We start from the raw sequence: 18,943 nt of genomic DNA on the forward strand, positions 1-18,943 counted from the left end.
CTGCGGCTCGCGAGTTGCATGCGGCTCTTTGCGTGTTAAGGTGCGGCCCGCGGCTCCCTCCCCCACTTCCCCGCCTCCCTCCCGGTCACACGAGCACTTCCCCAAAGAGGTATGAAAAGCGTTTTAAATAAGACAGGTTGCGGTTTGACAGCATTGTGCTACTACTACCTTACGTACAGTTGAACTGCTTTTGACTTGGATATATTAAAAGTAGTTTGAGTTTCGTTTTTTGCTCTAAACACAAGTTTGCCCCCCCCCCCCCCCCCCCCCCCCCCCCCCCCCCCCGCGGCTCTTGGAAGTTTCGTGAATTTGTTTGCGGCTCTTAGGCCGGGTCAGCCTGGCCACCGCTGGACTACACCGACCCTTCATCCTTCTGAACCATGCCGCATAACGACCGATTCGAGGATCATACACACCCATTGAGAGCGTAGACGACCATGTTGGAGCGCTCCCGATTGGAAGCAGACGGCATCCATGGCCAGACCTCGCCCTCCCCCACAGACCACCATGTCAGAACCTGCGTCACCAGGCAGCAACCGAAAAAACCGACAGAAGCAAGCTTACAAATGGCAGCGCATTGCCGGCAGTCACTGCAAACCTATGCAGAGCACAAGCTTGTCTGCTTCTTGCAATGATGTCAGATGATGATGTCAGAACGCCGAGCTCTTATTGGCTGATTGAAAAAAAAAAGTGGGTAGACCTCAAGGCATCTAGCAATGAGGTCTACCCACTATCCTTTCAATTAAAGCCAATCAGAGCTTGGCATCGTTCTGCCGTCACCGCAACTCCTGCGCAAGAAGCAGACGACCTGCTCTCCACATAGGAGTGTGTGTGTGTTAGCGTGCAAGATGCAACATGAGCCAAGAAAGGAGAAGTGTCATTTGCGTCCCACAGAAACGCAAGATGACAGAATTTGGGAAAGTCTGAGTATAGAGTACTTTACGCTACTGTAGTGATCGTGGACGACCGCTAGAAAGTGAGGAAGTCCGTGACCGTCTCTAAAGCTGCGACAGGGCCGCAAGTAATGGAAGGTGGCTTACATGGTGCCGCACTTGAGACAAAGGAATGCCGGTGCCCCTGGGTCAGTGGGCATACCGACGAAGTAAAGGGACGTCAACACCCCGTCGAAGGTAGGAACAAAAATGTATTTACTAGGAAAGTCGGTGGCTCTGGGCCAGCAGGCATACCGAAGAAGTAAAAGGACATCAACACCCTTTGGAGGTAGGAACAAAAATGTATTTGCAACACTTACAAGACCTCCAGAAATGATGGGTTCTGCTGTAGGGCACGTGGTGCCATCTCGCTGCAGCATCACACATTATGAACTAGTACAAACGCCATCTGGTGTAATGATGGCGTGCTCCAGCTACCCTGCTGTTCTAGGGTCAATACACATTGTTATTCAGTCTCTGACGGCTCGAGAAAGGCGGGGCATGGCATATTACCTTCATGCCTCTAGCTTCGTGATTTGTTCTACAGAGTTCTTTTCGACTGATGTCGCAAGCTCATTGGCTGAGGAGCAACAATAAGATGTTCAAGGCTCGACGCACCTTGCGTTTCTTAACAGTGACCATCGATCAACTTGATTGTGAAACTCCACTCCTCCGAAGTTCCCCTTTGTATTATGTCCCACCAGGGGCCACATGCTCCTCATTAGGCAACATAATTATCATCATCGGCTACCCTTCTTCGTGCTTTTAAGCGACAAACCTTTTTTTAAACTTACGAGGCAATATGTGCACTGTAATGCTTTGTAAAGGTGCTCATTTTGTTAGTAACATGTTTCCTTGTGTTGTTGAGGGTGTGTTCAAACGTATCTAAATTTCTCAACTGCTAAAGTTGCAAATGTAAGCGCCTCTGCACGCACAGTACATTTACAACAGATTCACCGACAAAAAATTTTTGTGCATTTTACTGTGTCTTAGAGCAGAGAGACGACAATATGTAGTTCTTGTCCACAATTTACAGCTAGCAGGCGATGTGCGCCAAGTGCTGGCAGCAAGCACCGCAGCCACAAAATATGGAATAGGTTTCGAATGCTCAACAATTTACAGCATCTATGGGAAGTTTCACAATTGAGATTACTAGTACCTATCGCGCAAGTCAAATGAATCGTTAGCCCTTCGAAGAGACCATATAAACTGCTATTGAACTAAGATTTTGTACAGAGCAGGCCAAAGACGGTCACATTCTGTTTAGAAATTTCAAAGAATTAAGAATCCGGTTTTACTAGTCAATGGCATTTGTTTGCTCCCAAGAGGGTTCGAGCAACAACCGACAGGAGGAGGAAGCTGAGGGCAAATACACTGATCTCCGATAGCAGACAATGTTTTTTAGTCAAATCTAAAGCTGCAGCTATTTCAGTGTTGTGCAAGATCTCGGTAAATTTTACAACTAAAACACGCTGAATAACAGAAAGCCAACGTGAAAAATTTTTTGTCAAGCTATTTCAACAATATGTCAACAGCTGCTGCCCCTATACACCACTCAACTCTCCTACGTCACGCCGCGGTGGTGGCGCGCCGGACGCACTTCCAGTCTGGGGCGGTGGGCAGAAGTCGCCGTGCCAGACATGCATTCCTGTGTTCCCTTGGAAGAAACGAGACAAAAAACCTGCCTTCTCGTCAAAATGCGCGACGGGGGTTGTACCAAGAGAGTATGGAAAGGTTTGAAGATCAGTTTTCATGTGATTTTGCCCCCTCCGTTCGTCCGAGAACGTGGATAGCAGCCGTGAAAAGGGCTAACCAGACGCTGTCGAACTACGATTGCATGTGCGGGCAACACTTTGTGGTCGCCAGATGTATTTGCTTTGTTCCAACATAAACGAGAGAAAACCGCCAAGTTGTCCGAACCACCCACGGGTTCAGTGCGTCTTCAAATTCACACGGCCGCCTGATCGTTCGAACTTCGCCTGCTCTTTCAAACGTCTGCTTTTTGTCGTCTGCTCGTTCAAACAAAAGCGGCCCGTAGATCAAACTTTGACCCGGTGATTGCAATAATAAGTGATTGCAGGCCTCAAAAGACTTAAGTAGGCTCGGTGTAAACAGTAGATACAAGATGCTGATCATTGGTACCAATGGCCATCACCGACTCGTTACGCTTGGTCTGTTCCCGCTTCCGATTTTCAGTATCGACGTCAATCATCGCCACTACCTTCTACAGTTTTGCAACACGAGCGACGTCGCTACCGAAAATAGCTGGAAGAATCTCATTATGGTTTTGGCGTCCCTTCTGCGGCGTTCATGTGAATGAATCGCCGCACGTCAAATTATTTACGGAAAGTTTAGAGGAGTAATGAGCCTTGATAATTTCGCTTAGGCGATTAAAGTGGTAAGACACTACGATGAGGACGTAGAATCGACAATTCCAACGCGAAAAAGAGTATGCAGACTCACACAGACGCCGACAACGTGACATTCGAGTGGTTTGTTGACGCGGGACGCGGTGCTTCGCGTACCCCATTACGCATGCGTTCGAACTGTCGTCTGCTCTTTCAAACTTGGCTGCTTTTTGTCATCAGCTCGTTCAAACGACAGCGGCCCGTAAACCAAACGTTGGCGTGGTGATTGCGATAAGAACTAAGTGCAGGCCTCAAAACACTTTTGAAGGTTGGTTGGGGTAAGTAGGCTAAGTGTAAGCAGATACAAGATGTTGATCATTATTGTTACCAGTGGCCATCACCGACTTGTAATGCCCGATTCTACTTGCGGTTTTCAGTATCGACGTCCACCATCTCAGCTACGGTCCACGCTTTTGCAGTCCGAGCAACGTCACTCTGAAAACAGCGAGCAGAATCTCATCGTGGGAGTCAGGCTTTAGTGCCCATTCTGCGGCGTCCACGTGAAAGGAATCGCCGCACGTCACATTATTCACGCAAAGTTTTGCCTCGTTAGTTTCGCTGAAGTCGCTCAAGTAGTCAGACATTGTAAGGAGGACGTAGAATCAACAATTACAACGCGAAAAAGAGCACGGGGACTCCCACCGACGCCGACAGCAACACAATTCAATGGTTTGTTTATGGGCGACGGCGGGCTTCTTGCCCACCATCCACCGCGCATGCGCGGCGCCGGTGGCGTCCGCTAGGGGCGCTCCGGTTTGTTTGTAAACATGAGTTGGTGTATACTCTGTTCGTTGATAACTTGGCAAACTGTGGAGGCTAGGGCCCTGCGACCCAATAAGAGCGTAGGAGCAAGGCACGTGACCCAACGTCACGGGAGCATTTGTGTGACCACGCCAAATGCGAGGCACGAGGCCCAGAGGAATTGGTTGTCATCTGCTAGCTAAGATTCGTCTGCTCTGAAACCGACCAACTTTGAATGAACCTCTGCAACATTTCCGTCCGCTAGAATAGCGAGCACTTTGGGAACACTTCATGAGACAACCATACACTCAATTCATCTCGGGGCAATAAAAAAAACATGTGGACTCTTTTCTTGTGGACTACATTGTGTGGACCAATGAAAGCCCTACAACATGCGCAGACTCCGAATGATTCTTTTATAACTTGTTTCAAAGAGAGTCTGATAGGGACACATTCGGGTAAGACTCTTCTTTTTCTCTGCCGGCGAAGCCATCGCTTGCAACTCGCCGACAAGTGCCCTTCCTCAACCATTTCACTCGGAAGAAAATTCTTCACAAAAAACGGCGTGCCGCAATCTTTGAACATGTTTTTAATCAGAAAATAAGCTACGCACGATTGTAATTTCGGGTTTGTTGGAATGCTTTGAGCGTCTAGATTGAGTTGTCACCACAAAAGGACGATCTCAAAATCGACTTCAGTGCCCCTTCAAAGGGGGGGACACCACCCAAGAGGGTCAACTTTTTAACCTATAGCTTAATATGAATGAAATATAGAGTATATAAAGGCCGTTGCAAGACAAAAAGCAGTGCAAAGTTTCATCTATGTACATGTATTGTAAAATAAAGTGTAGTTGTTTTTATCAGGAACACAGAGACTTTGTATAGGAAAACTATCGTTAGGAAACTAATTTGACACTAATACCCAACTTTTTTTCTAGTCTAGATCTGCACCAGAATGCCAGGAGAGTGCTACTTTGAAAATAAAATTTTAAAAAAGTAAGTAATTTCTTTTATGCTAACATCGCAGTGAAAAATCAAATAGTACATTTTTTGCCTTTTATGTCGTCGACAAAATCTAAACGTATTTTATAAAAGACATCCACAAGGTCAAAAAACAATTCCACAGTTGCACTGCCCATAAAATTCCAGTTAGGAAAAACAATGAGTGAGTCTTTCCTCTTGTCCCATAAACAAACAATAGTCTTCCTAAAGTGAAATTAATGCCAAAAAGTAGAACGGAGAAAACTGTGTTCAAAGTGCTCCAACCCATATACCTTTTCTTTAGCATCGGAGGACCGAAAATAATTTATAAAAAAATTAACTATGCAGAGTAAGCTAATGAAACTTTCTGGGAATACTCTCTAGATGTTGGTGGATGTAAATATGGAAATTTTCGAAAAAAACTTTTTTTTTCAGAAGTTTATTTTCTGGGTAGTGTTTGCCCTTAAAAGAAAAAGAAGCCTGAAACTACTTTTTGTCGCAGACTGCGCTGTTGCTGTGGCAGAGGCCCCCGTGGCCTCGACCATGGAGTGTTATCACGTGCCTTGCTCCGGCGACCTTATTGGGTCGCGGGGGCCGCAGCCACCACAATTTGCCAAGTTATCGTAAAACAAAGTATAGGCTGTTGCGACAGACAGACGTCCTTCATTCGCAGGTGACCGCCGTGGATAGCGAAATCACGTTTTTAATCTCCTACTCTTCAATCGGGTAAGCTCATTCCTTAAAATTTTGACGCACAAGATGCAGTGCCTTTGGCTACACCAGCGCAAAAGCTTAGCGCCATGCACAAAAGGAGGAGGGGCTCCGGGAAAAATTTTATAATCACTTATTTGCTTCAAAGTTTATTCAACACATTGAAAGACACATTTAATCTAGCAGCCTAAATTGCAAGTTGCAATACTTTTATTCTGCAAAGTTATTGCCGTTTCAAATTTGGTCCAAGAGGCAATAGGCTCCGCTGGCAACACTGAAAACGTGACGTCAGATGTTGTAATACGGGGCAATACGGGGGCATTGCAGCTTGTTCCGGGCGGGTTACGAGAAGTCGGATGGCGCAAAACGAATGCTGGTTAAGCTCACGCCAGCAAAACGAAAAGATGCGTGCAAAACACAGCATTTCTTAGACTGCCAGTTCGACTTGCAAGTTACACATCGCGTGACGTCGCCACGGCGAAGAGCGTGAGAAAATTTTAATGATTAACTTTTGGCATATACCGTTCATTTACCGTTTTCTCAACAGCTATTTCTAATTCAGAGCTAATAAAAAAGTGCAGGGGAAAAAGTAAAGTCTGAGAATTCCAAAAACGTGTTTAGATTTGGTGGCTCAGAAAGAAGGACGGAGCCACTAGAACCTGTTTGTGCGGTCACTTCGACCAACGACCCGTTCAACTTGTGCGGTCATAACGCCACTTCCGCTCGCTCACCCAGTCTTTGAGGGAGTTGAGGCTGAGCTTGCGTTCCAGCCGGCGGCCTGTGAGCCCCAGCACATCGAAGGTCACGACCTTGGGGTCGACCGAGGACAGCTTGCGGACCCCTTCGGACCCCGTCAGCGACTTTGAGAAGCAGACGTAGGTCATCTTGGGCTCGTAGTATGCCACCAGCAGGCAGCGGCTCTCCAGCATTGCTTTTCGAAAAAGAACACGAAAGGAAACAAGGTTACGTTGGCATGACGTGCGCCCTGCCGCTGCTTGCAAGGCAGAGCGGTCGGCATGCGCGATGTCCACGCGAACGAGCTAGGTTCTAATTTCACCGTCTACTTTAGAGCGGTAACTGTTATAGGAACTTTCCAGCTTCGTTCAAGGTGCTGGCATTGTGCTAGGCAGAAAACTTTGTGACGTCATCAGGTCGCACAGTCACGAATGATTACGCCAGGGAATGCAGGGGCGCCCGCACGACCGGTAAAGCCCCTTGATAAAATTCTCGCTTCGCATTACTTACAGATACCAACATCTGTCGTTGTATGGTCACGCAAGGCCGGTGCCTGCCTCGGGATGTTTATAAATGTAGCATGGAAGGAACACGACGTGACAAGAACAGAGTAAGTGCGCTCAATACAATGAATGCTGCTGAGGATATGGTCATGAAAGGGACAGTTTGGGGCTAACGAGATTCTTCATTAAACCGTCACATAGAGGAGGATTCACACCATGTAAGCTCTCCATTAGATTTCAGTGTGGGCTTACAAGGGGGCCGCACATTGTTAGGACACCTTCCGAAAAGAAAGAAGAATGTTAACACCTGTAGCAAAAAGCCACGGATTTTTAGAGCGGTAGCTTTATAGGGCCAATCAACCTCAGCAGTCGCGTAAGCACGTAATGTGTAGGTTGGTCAGTCTGTAATCTCTAAACGATGTTGAAACAACGGCAATCGGTGCCAAGGGTTAAACCCCGGTCACCGGTGTGGAAGCCGGGTGTTCTGCTGACTGAGCTACGAAACCAGCACTCTCGAACGGGAGGAGCAGATGCAGGTCGTGTGAGAAAGCAGTGCATGCGGTGCGGGTGTGATCCCATGTTAGAATTTAAAATATTGATTAAAAGAGAAAACAACAAGACTGAAAGGGAAATAGTAGAAGCATTTTTTATAAAGGCCTCAGGGGACAACTGCGTCAGCACGCCTTCGATCTTACTAAATGGCGAGGAAGTTTTTTTTCTAGATGGTTTTGTGTAGACACGTTGAACTAATATGAATGTTTATTACATTTTCATCCGTTGTTTGTGTTTATGAAATGGTTAAATCACAGGGGGTTGACAAGATAGGAACGAGTGCTCACGCATGTGTGCTGGATGGTTTCCTCGACAAAACCGGTTGAAAGTTAGCGCCAGTCCGTGTTGAATCTGTCTCTTCTTCGTCCGTGTTTTTTGCGCCTTTATCCTCTAGATCACTCTGAAGTAAGAGCACCGGCCACGCCCGGCACTGGGAGACTAAGGGTCATCCTGCCCTATAGGCACTAACCGAACTAAGAGCACCACCCACCCTATAAAGCTACCACATTTAAATGCATTTGGAAGAATAAGCAAACATGCAGACAACTTTTCTTTTCATTTTACATATGGTTGTTTTGTTGGAAAGTTCCAGTGCATTCTCGTCACTGCGAGTTCTAGTCTACAACCTCATGAACGCAAAGCTTGCATAAAAGTCGCCATAGCGTGCTGCACCAAGTCAGACTAACGCTTGCGCTCAGTCCCACTGTTACGCTGACATCCACACCCACAATGCCGCCGATTGTATTTTGTTTTGGAACAAGTTCGCCGCATTAGACGTTTTGTTTTCTCAGTTAATTCCTGCATTAACATTTGTCATTTGTCCCAGTATCCACCCACCTGACCACTTCAAACTGGGGCCGTCAATTGTTTGGGTCTGAAGAATTGGTGTCCGCATTTCGCTGCCAAAATCAAAGTCAAAATATGCAAATTAATAAACCGTACCGATCAAATGGGAATAAAAGTTAGAAATTTGGCAAAGTACAATATGTGGCAGAGGTGGGATTCGAACTTCAGGCCTCTTCATAACCAATGAGGCATGCTGACTGCTGCACCACCCTGCATTGTCTTTTGGCATTTTCTGTCTCTTACGGTTAGTACAGTTCATTCATCGGCAAATTGTCACGAATAAAAGAAAGGCAAACGTGAAACGAAATATAAACATTTCCTAATAAGGCGAACTTGTCCATGAAACTAAAACAAGGAATTGATATAGGACATCCAATGCCCAGGACACACGAAAAACACCGAGTACCTGGGAAGTTCTGGCAGAGCAGTGAAAGGTTAATCAAAAACTAGGCCGGTGGGGTTCAAACCCGGTACCTTCTTCACGTGGTATCCACGTCCTCTGCCAGCTCGGCGCGCACTTGGCAATATTTCAACTCTTTCCCCCTCAGAGGCCCCGAAAATAACTCGACGTAAGTCAGTACCACAAAACAGACGCTTCTACTTGCTTTACATAAAAGTTACGAATAAAATTGATAAAAGTATAATTCAGTTCACACACTTCCGTTTGCTTAAGACTGAGCTCCTGCGATCTCTTACGGCACGCTAGCACCATCCATGAGGTGGCCTTGGAACTGCATCTCACTAGAGTGAAGGTTTTGCAGAATTTGCAAGATCAAACCATCTATGAGAAACGGTTGTCTATAACATTGTCAAAAGGTTTCCAAGCCATAAATAAAAGAATGACGTGAAAAAAAAAAAAAGAAATATACAGAAATTAGCAGTGTTCCGCGGCTGGTCGACAGATGGCGTCAGCGTGTCCTCTTGTCGTAAGAGGTCGCAAAATGTTGTGAAACAGGCATGAGGAGGTGATTAGTACCATCAGAAACGTGCTCGGACGCAAGCTTGCCAACAAGGTATCGGTCAATGGAGACTCTCTGGAGCTTGCAGTTGTCAGGCTCCACTTGGAGGAACGCACAGGCACCACTTTGGAAGAAAAGCTGGCGAAAGAGGAAAAGACATAAAGTAACCTCGAAGAAGACGTCGATACGCTGCAGAATGCTTAGAACGACCGGGTGTTTGGCTCGACAGAAAGAAATTCACAGTTTCTTGCTGCATCTTGCAAAATTAACAACATCACATAACATGGTCCCGTGACACTGTGGCAACAAGTGACATCATGACATCATACCGCATCTGGACGTCACCTGGTCATGTGACGTCTTGAATCTTGAAGTGGCATGATACGACTTGACACTGTGGTTCCCCGCTGAATTTAGCGGTGAAATTTTCACACTAAATTTAGTGGGCCACGACATACACACAAGCACACCCTGACATCCAATGCGAAACCTCGCTAATAATGGCTATTGTTGTAAAAAAGTAAAGCACAATTCTTTGCCAGAGGCTCCGATGGTGAGACTTAATTTTTGCACCTCTGCCGGCCTCGATATGGATGGGTGTCGTTCTGCTGTTAACAGATGCAACTGCTACTGCACGTTGCGTGCAGTTAGCAGTCGTGCTGTGCACCAGCAAAATCACCCCTCCATGGCGGAGATGCAGATGGCAAACATACTTCGAGGCAAACTTAACTTGCTCGTGTGTAAACATTGAAAGAATTAGATGTAAGTGTGATTTTGGTGCATCACACAACAACAATGCATTTGATCTCATTCAATTTCAAACAAAACTGGTTCATAGGTGCAAGAAGTACTTAAGATCTAAGAAAGAATAATCATAATTTTTATTTATTTTAGATACCTGCAGTGCCAGTGGCGTTATAGCAGGGGGAGAAAAAACCAAAAACATTACAGGTTGTGTTTTGGGGGTAGAAACTGAGAGTAGAAACTGCAAGAGAGAGTGTGAATGTGTGTATATCCAGGGACGTCAGAACACTGACCTCTGGTTCAAATGATTAATAGGAAGACGCCTGCCTTTGTCTCTACTTTCTGTTTAAACGTGTTCGAATGAAATAGCGTAAACATAAAAATATAGTGGCATAAACAGTTTGCATCAAATGCTACGTCAACATCATGCCTAGCAAAACAGTGAAGTTAAAATGTGCACAGGCACAGGTTCTCCACGCTGATTCTCGTTCAATGCCGACACAATGTCTTCATCAGAATCAAAGTTGTCGGAGCTGAAGTCAAACAGCTCAGTGGCTTCACAGTCTCACTGCCGGATGAAAGGTTTATGTCCCCACCATCCGAATCGGATGAGATGTCGTGAAATCTTCGTTTTTCCCGCGTTTTTGTTGTGCACTTGTCACGAAGGACACTGCTTCCAGAGGTTGACGCCACCATTTTTAAAGCGCTTGTTGCCAGCTTTTACAAGGTTTTGGCAAACTCTAGAAATTTACCACGTCTTTGGGCGACACTAAACACATGTCGACTAGCCTGGTTAGTCTTTGGTAAGGAACTTGCGTTTTATTCAGCATGGACGAGCCTAGAGCCCCTGTATGTTGCCAGAATATCACATTCGATAGCATCTGCTGTTACTGTCCTGTCTTAGCTGTGAACGGCCATTTTGGCGCCGAAACATATACCGTAATATCCCGAGTCATCGCCCATCCCCGAGCCATCGCCCACCCCATTTTTTGGGCCTATATCGATTTCCGAAAAAACACCGAGTCATCGCCCACCCCTTCAAATACCCCGGCGCGGACTCTGCGATCCGCGAACACTCATCCTACCCGAATGACGCGGCCGCGGACCTTACAGTTCGAGGACGTCCGTGACAAAGTAAAACAAAGGAGGGAAAGACACTTCTTTTTGTTTACCTCCGTGAGCGACCCCAAAGTGGTCGTGTATTCGTGCGAAAAGTAAACGATGGAGATAACAAAATAAGAGTTTGTTAATGTAACCGCGGAGTGTTAGGTCAAAGTCTGTCTCCGCCGAAGTAAGGTCACTGCGAACCCGCTCCTTTTTCCCGCCCGTCGCGACCGCGGTTGTGCAATAGTTTAGGCAAAGCCAACGCGTAAATAAAGCTTTGCTGGAACGCCCTACACAGATGTTTGCAGAGCGTCCCAACCGTGCATTGATAGCCCGCCGTGCACGGACGCACGTATGTACGCACCAAACAAGAAAGTTGCGCAAGAGCTTGCAATTGACAAGGCGCCCGACTTGGCCCGACGCCAAAGTATTTGCTTTCCCGCTTTCGCAGCATTGCTCTTGGTCGCTTCTTTGGTCCGCTCGCTCGCTCGCTCGCTCGTTCGTTGCGCCTGGTCGGTTTTTCTATTTTCTTGTAGACTTTTCTTTCTTTTTTTTTACTAACTAGGAGAACATAGTGGTGACATTCTTTCACGGAACAAATGTTCGCGCTATATGCAGATCGGCGGTGTTTCTAGCGCGTATGCAAGCAACGGACTTCGCTATAGTAAAATATTCTTTCGTGAGCATTTTTTTCTATAAAACAATGAAACTAAATCGAGTTTTGAGTTTGATGTATCTCTTGTGCATCAGCGCTAGATACGCAGAGAAAAATAGGCGGTTTTTTCCGCTTTTTTTCAAGTGTTTGTGCTCACCCACCGAGACATGGCCCACCCCACTTTTTTAATGAATTTCAGGTGGTAGGGGGGTGGGCGATGACTCGGGATATTACGGTAGTTATATGGTGGAAGAAGGTTGGCATCCTTGCCGTACAAGGATGTAAACTTTTGTCTCCCAAGCCTATGTGCCCAGGTCGGGACGAACTACCTGAAATCACCCGCGAGACATAGTTGCATAAAAACAATATTAATTATGGAGCAAGGCCTTGTAAACTAATCTTTTATGAAAACATCACGCTCCTGTGATTCTGTACAAACGTTCAATAAATGTTCCTACAAAAAGATCTTTTTCCATTTGTTTTTATGCAAAAGCATGCTTTCTAAATGCTCATGATGACCACAGTAAAGAAAAAAGATTGAGCAGCCATCTTGGAACCTCGAGCCTGGAAGTTTTGGTACTCAGGGAACATTCAGTGAATCTACTCGTCCATGGTAGGGAAAGGGTTAACAGGGCCAAGTTAAGTATTTATTGAATTTTAGACGGAAATAAATATTGCAATTGTTTCAGAATTTTATCAGAAAATCCTGTTAATTGGAAGAATGATTGTGGAGCATGTCCATACTTTTCATGGAGGTCACAAACTCATTAAAATGGACCACCTTGCATGGCACAAATCACACCTCCTGGTCACTTTTATAAAGTTAAGACAGCCCAATACAGAGAAAGTAATAGAGAAATGTACCTGGAGCAGTCCAGATGTTATCCACTTCAAGGAAATGCACTTCTGGGTGCCCAGGATGTCCTGGAACATGGAGGAGACACTTGACAAAACGTTGACAGAAGATACTTAACATTTAATACACATGCGTTTCGAAGTTTATACATCTCAAAGTTGTGGCGTCTCCAAGTTGTATGTGGGGGCACTTTCATTTCAAATCAGGCAGGAAAAAAGGGTCCCATCTCCAAAGCTTATGAAAAAAAATACATAGGCTGGAAAAATTCTTCACTAGAACGAAACCGAAAGCCGCTTTAGCGTCACATTTTTTAGCTTTTGAGTTTTTTTTTACTTGTGAAGGATCAAATGGGGATTTTGGGATTTGGGCGATCATCCCAAGTCGCATATTTGGGGGCTTTGCCAGGCTCGAACCTTCAGCATAACAAACAAAATTTTTACATGGTTTTCTAAACTACAATAAAAGTGCCAAATGTTGATAGAATTATGCCTTTCTTTTATCTATTTTCTAAAAAAATTCAGAACCAGGCTTCTTTGATGATAACGTACCTAGTTTGGACGATGACAACTTTTTTTACATTGAATTTTACGGCATAAATTATATGTCAAATAATGAATTAAACAAACATCTATTGAACACATAGAATATTATTATAATTGAATAATCTTATCTGAGAAAAAAATGCCTTTGAATACGAGAGGACACTCTAAAAGTACAAATTTCAACAACAGTTTTCTAAAAAACAAAAAAAGGGCATTTTTAATATTGCACTTTTTTTCCTTTTTGTATGTTTGAAGTAGTCTGAAACAACCAATAAAAGTTGCATCAATACAGGTTTTGAAGCTATGTTGTTTCGGACCACAGTTGTTGCAATAAAAGAAACGCGGGACAAAGCTCCTCCCACAAAGCCTTTCCCTCTTTCCACTTTAGCAGAGCGGATGCTGGAGAGTGGAAAGGAGGAAACCGCTAATCAAGGTGAGCAGAGACTGACAGACTATAACCTCTAATCTCCCCATTGCGCATCGTTATGAAGGCACTCATGAGCGTGTAAAATAAGCAAACAAAACAAATTAATGAAGACGATGACACACACCTCAAATTCCTTGATCGAATCCCGTAGCCTCTCGGGCCGTCTGTTGGAGGGCGTCCACATCACGTCGCGAGCTGCAAGACGAGGTTGCGCAGACGTTGCGCGCGAGCGTTAGGGCCAGGTTCAGGACCAGTAATAGATTTGGGTACACTAGGCAGGGCAAGAACGACGGGGCGATAACAACTGGGCACCCCTTCCAGATTCTCTGCCTCCGGCGTGCACTGGTTGCCTTCTGCCGTGCTGGGATGCAAGCGCTCACTCGAGGCTCACAAGATGCCGAGGTGCCATCGGAGGCGGGAAGTTCGTGCTGAAGGCGGGGCAACCAAAACTTCTGCCTGCCGTGCTCGTCCCGTCGGTCCCAAACAGTCCAGAAAATAATTTGCGCTTTTTGTTCTTTCTTATTGCAAAAAGAAACTATGTACCACCGAGGGCTCGTTCTCCGCCCAAATGTAGCGCCCGTGGTCCGAACCCTAAATGGGCCCCATTTTCCATTGATGTTTTCGGAAAATCACTTATGACATTTGAATGAGATATCGGTTAGTTATGAAACTCTGGCCCCTGGTCCGGACAACTAGCGCTATATTTGGAAGAAGAATGAGTGTTCAACCAATTATATCTTTACGAAAAAAAAATATATATATTTATTGACTTTGGTTAAAGAGATTTTGTTAATTGTCGTTTTTAGGAGATTTCAGGAAGAAGTTGACCACATCTACCTTGACCAGGGCACAGTGCTGGCATCTTCTCTTATTATGGCTCAGTAGACGTATAGAGGGCAGCATACAGAAGGCGATTATTGGAATGGTCTACATGGGGCACATGTCCATACTGGTCATGACCATTTTTTTTTTCATTCTTCAGTGCGCGGACATATGCCTTTCTCGTTCGGCAGTCAAGGCCTTGTCTTAATTATCGGGGTTCTAATTTTCCACCTAAGGCGTTCAGGGTGCACCTTCAATTTGTTCTGGGCAGAAGGCGATTATTGGAATGGTCTACATGGGGCACATGTCCATACTGGTCATGACCATTTTTTGGTCATGACCAGACAGTCTTTTGGTGTTTGACCAGATGGTCAAACACCAAAAGTATGATTTATTTTCCCAGCCCCTGCGCACTAGTTTTGTCAGCATACAAGAACATTCTGGCCCTTTGATTTCCGCACAAGCGGGAACAAAATTTCGACCTTCTTGACTTCCGTCAATGGTTCAAATGTGAATATAACCTCGGCGTTCTAGACAACCGAAAAGATTGCACATATCACCATAAAGTTCAAACAAACTACTTAAGCGTGCAATATTTCTATCAAATGTTTGAAAATGACAATGCCCATTAACAGTTCAAATGTGCTTGCAATGTGCAGCTTCAGGAGAATACTGCTTTAGTTAGAAGTACTAAATGTGCCGATAGAAGTCTAATACGAATGGTCCAGATGTGCAAAATCTTCCAAACTGAAAGTTAGACAGCAAGCTTAAATACCTTTAGCATACTCTTCTTTGGCATCCAAGTATGTTTCCTCGAGATCTGCACAAAAAAGAATGTCATTTAGATAAAAGCCCACCCAAGAAAAGAACACCAACCAATCAGATTAGTTAATGCAGTGCTTCCCAAATTCTACAACCTGTAACCTATGAAAAATATAAAATATTGTGTCGTGATATTTCATTGAGACTTCTTGTATTAAACTGACACCTTAGAGTATTACCTGTGTCTCCTTTGTCATGAAGCTTGAAGCAGCCCAGGTCTGAATCTGGCATGGAAACAAAAAAGCAACTTGGTGACACGGACACGGGATCTGATGATTGGTCACTGTACTCTATAGTCTGTTAAAAGGCGCAAACTGAAATAGGACGATAAGAAACCCACAACATACAACACAGATAAGTGCCAACTCCCAACTGATTTAATGCAACACCAAACATCATCAAACTGTCGATCCGCATCACCTATACACACAACAAAGCAACAAGATAAAGGTTCCTATCACTCATCACACGCAGCCATCAAGAAACACAACTTCTTTGTTGCATGTTAAGAGTAGTATGACAAAGACCCTTCCCACAAAACACTCTGCTCGTTATGATTGGCGTTTCCTCCACTAAAATGGAGAGAGGAGGTCATTGCAAGAGGAGCTTGTCCTGCTATGCTAAACCTGCAACAGGCTATGAACAGCAAATTACATTCGCAAAATGTTGGCGTTGAGCTTAATTTATTCTTCGAAGAATATGACAAACAGTGAAGCAAATTACATCTTGATCATTCAACAATTCCTCGAAGAGTCGACCGAGGGTTGTCACTGTTCGAATGATTAATAAATATAAAGTAAAACAAACATAAAACATTTTGGATTTTTCTTTTTCCAGGTGCAAAACGCAAACAAGTAATTATGTTGTGTGTAATTTAGACAGGGAAGTCAGTCAGCCCCGATGGGCAGTCCGGTGGTGCCTCCGCTGTGGATGAGTAATTTTGCCAGCGCAGTACGACCGCTAGCCTGGGGTCTTTAACGTGCAACAGGCACCAGTGATACAGGCCCGTATGCCAGTGCGATGATCATCCAGATCGAAACAGGCAGGGGTGATCGTCCTACCTTTGATGAAGACATCGTCCTTCATGGTCCAAAACTGTAACTCGCACATCAACGACACCATGGCCGGAGGATCTGAAGAAAGAGCAAGCCACCCCGGTAAGAGCGGACGAAAAAGCCACAACGGATCAATGGAAACTGGATGTCTGCAAGAGTGACCGAACCAAACCGAACTTTGTTTACTGTTTGGCGTGTATGGCGCCTTTAGCTTGACGGTGCTCAACCGCTCAACGATGACGTAAATTTACACTTTTAAAACATTGAACTACATAACAGCTCATGGCAAGTGTAAATAAGACCATAAGATTTGGGGGTTCAACGCGTACCTTAGGAGCAACTCTTGGCAACGCATACAGATTCGCGAGCGAAAGCAGCGAAAGCTCGATGAACTTCGAAATGTTTTAAAGGGATGACCGGATTGGATTCGATTGGATTCTAATGAGTACGAAAAGGCAAATAGATATAGTTAAATGAATGGATGGCTGTACCTTGTGTAGCGGGCGGTAGCTTGCGCCACCTAGTCTAAACACCAAAATATGATTTATTTTCCCAGCTCCTGCGCAACTCCAAGTCACACTGCAGAATTATGCAGACGCAAGGATCTGGTTCATCCTAAGGTCACTCTAGTTTACCCCTTTAGCACCGGCTTTCCTGCACGGCCCGGGATTCCGCTCGTCACGTGACCGAATTCGGCGAATAGCTGTACCTTGTGTAGCGGGCGGTAGCTTGCGCCACCTAGTCTAAACACCAAAATATGATTTACTTTCCCAGCTCCTGCGCAACTCCAAGTCACACTGCAGAATTATGCAGACGCAAGGATCTGGTTCATCCTAAGGTCACTCTAGTTCACCCCTTTAGTACCGGCTTTCCTGCACGGCCCGGGATTCTGCTCGTCACGTGACTGAATTCGGCGAATAGTGGTGTCGCGCGTTGGCGGCGTGCCGGCGCGCTCCTTCTCTTTCCCTTCTGGAAAACAGGAAAAAAGGAGGCAAAAGCAAAGGAACATACGCCGGGGCACGTGCAACGTAGGCGAAGCGACCGCAGCGATTGCTTTCCTGCAGGGCACATGGATTTTGCTCCTCACGTGATTGGATCGCGGCGAATAGCGGCGCGGTGGCACGTAGAAAACACGCGCAACCCAGGGTCCCGTAGGGAGGCTAAACAAGAAATGGCAGCCTGTTGTGGTCCCGCTTTCCCAAGCTTATCTATGATAGACACGCTTGTTTTTTGGTTTTTTTTTTGGTTTTCTTAGTACGCTACGTGAATGCGTCAAGAACGTGGCACTTTGATATGCAGTTTAACTAACTTTCTACTGCTGTAATGATGTGTAATCTCTGCCATACTAGAGCAAACATTTTTTTTAAATGGTTAAAAAAGAAAAAGCTATTTGATTTTTTTTTAATAAAAACTTGAATAAAATAAAAAGATTAAAAAAAAAAAACTCGCAGCACTTAAGCGATATACAAAGATGCTCGCTTGATTCAGGCAAATGTTACATAAGCTGACTCAAGCCCCCTTTCAGAGGGATTTTCGAGTCGTGCTAATATGGACCACTTAGGGATCTATTGACGCGCAACCGACATCTTGGTTTCACTGTGCTTTCTCCAGAATAAGCCTCCACCAGATTGCGGGAACCTCGGCCGGGATTCGAACCCGCCACCTAAGGATTTGTAGGCCGGCGCTTTGCTTCGAAACATTTTGGAGGTGCTCATCCAACACTCGCAAGACCCATGTTCGACTCGACGGTCTGCATCTTGAAGAAGTATGTCCGCACACATATATGTGCTGCAGTGAACACTTCGATCAAGGCTGCTAGGAGATTTTACTTTGAAGACTGATTCAGCTAGGAAATTCTTCGGACAACTTACCGAGGGTTCGCTGCAAATACATCCTTCAGCTCATTGTCTGTTTGGGTATCAGCTGATGAGCAAACTCTATCTGGTAAATCTCTCGAGCTAATACGCCCCATTATCCAGGGTTGGAAAACAGACATACCTCTTGTCCCACAGTGCATGTTTAGAGGCGGGTATTTCTGGTGGCGTGCCGGGGTTTGTATAATATTGCTTCGCGGGCCGTAGGTTGCCGAGCCCCGACCTAGAGAACAATGCCTGCGCACGACGTCATTGTTAGCGGTTCCCCGACCTGCCCCGAGCGGCAAACACGCCGCAAAGTGGCAGATGCGTGCGTCTTGCCGTCACCATGCGATAGCGTTGAGCTCAGGGAGAGACGCTGTGAGACATGCTGGTGGTGATGCCGACGCAAACATAAGTGCCACTGCGTAGATCCACTAGTGACGACAGGAAAGGCGCAGGCATCGTCTTGGTATTGGCTGCGCTCATATTTGCGTGAAACGGAGTATGGCCGAAGCTGCAAAACTTCGCTCATGACGTCGCAGCTCGTATTCGGGACCCGCATTCCGGTTTGATTAGAACCGCGGAGGAAGAAGAGAGGTGTCCAAACGAGGCCAGCCAAAGCGGCATGCTGGTGTTTCGTGCATTTCCCGCTGGGAGCACCGTTGGTTTAGGGGCCTTCGCACAGGGGCGGTC

The 18,943-nt window shown here is 45.6% G+C and overlaps 1 protein-coding gene across 3 annotated transcripts in view; it reads right to left on the reverse strand.

Annotated features, from left to right (window-relative positions):
• Nucleotides 1-16,820, reverse strand: part of LOC8040811 (WD repeat-containing and planar cell polarity effector protein fritz homolog) — a 65,014-nt gene extending 48,194 nt beyond the window's left edge. For all 3 annotated transcript variants that reach the window (XR_003919465.4, XM_029986123.2, XM_029986121.2), the window contains exons 1-9: nt 16,724-16,820; nt 16,401-16,472; nt 15,519-15,563; nt 15,293-15,337; nt 13,820-13,890; nt 12,735-12,794; nt 9,385-9,505; nt 6,504-6,703; nt 417-517 (exon numbers count right to left, since the gene is read on the reverse strand). Coding sequence is in view for 2 of the 3 variants with exons in the window: in XM_029986123.2 (XP_029841983.2) it covers nt 417-517; nt 6,504-6,703; nt 9,385-9,505; nt 12,735-12,794; nt 13,820-13,890; nt 15,293-15,337; nt 15,519-15,563; nt 16,401-16,461 (704 nt within the window). In the remaining variant the exon portion in view is untranslated. The remainder of the gene's footprint in view (nt 1-416; nt 518-6,503; nt 6,704-9,384; nt 9,506-12,734; nt 12,795-13,819; nt 13,891-15,292; nt 15,338-15,518; nt 15,564-16,400; nt 16,473-16,723) is intronic.
• Between the last annotated feature and the right edge of the window lie 2,123 nt (nt 16,821-18,943).

Source organism: Ixodes scapularis, unplaced genomic scaffold (assembly GCF_016920785.2).
Source record: "Ixodes scapularis isolate PalLabHiFi unplaced genomic scaffold, ASM1692078v2 PGA_scaffold4__175_contigs__length_147842914, whole genome shotgun sequence".
NCBI classification, from domain to species: Eukaryota; Metazoa; Arthropoda; class Arachnida; order Ixodida; family Ixodidae; genus Ixodes; species Ixodes scapularis.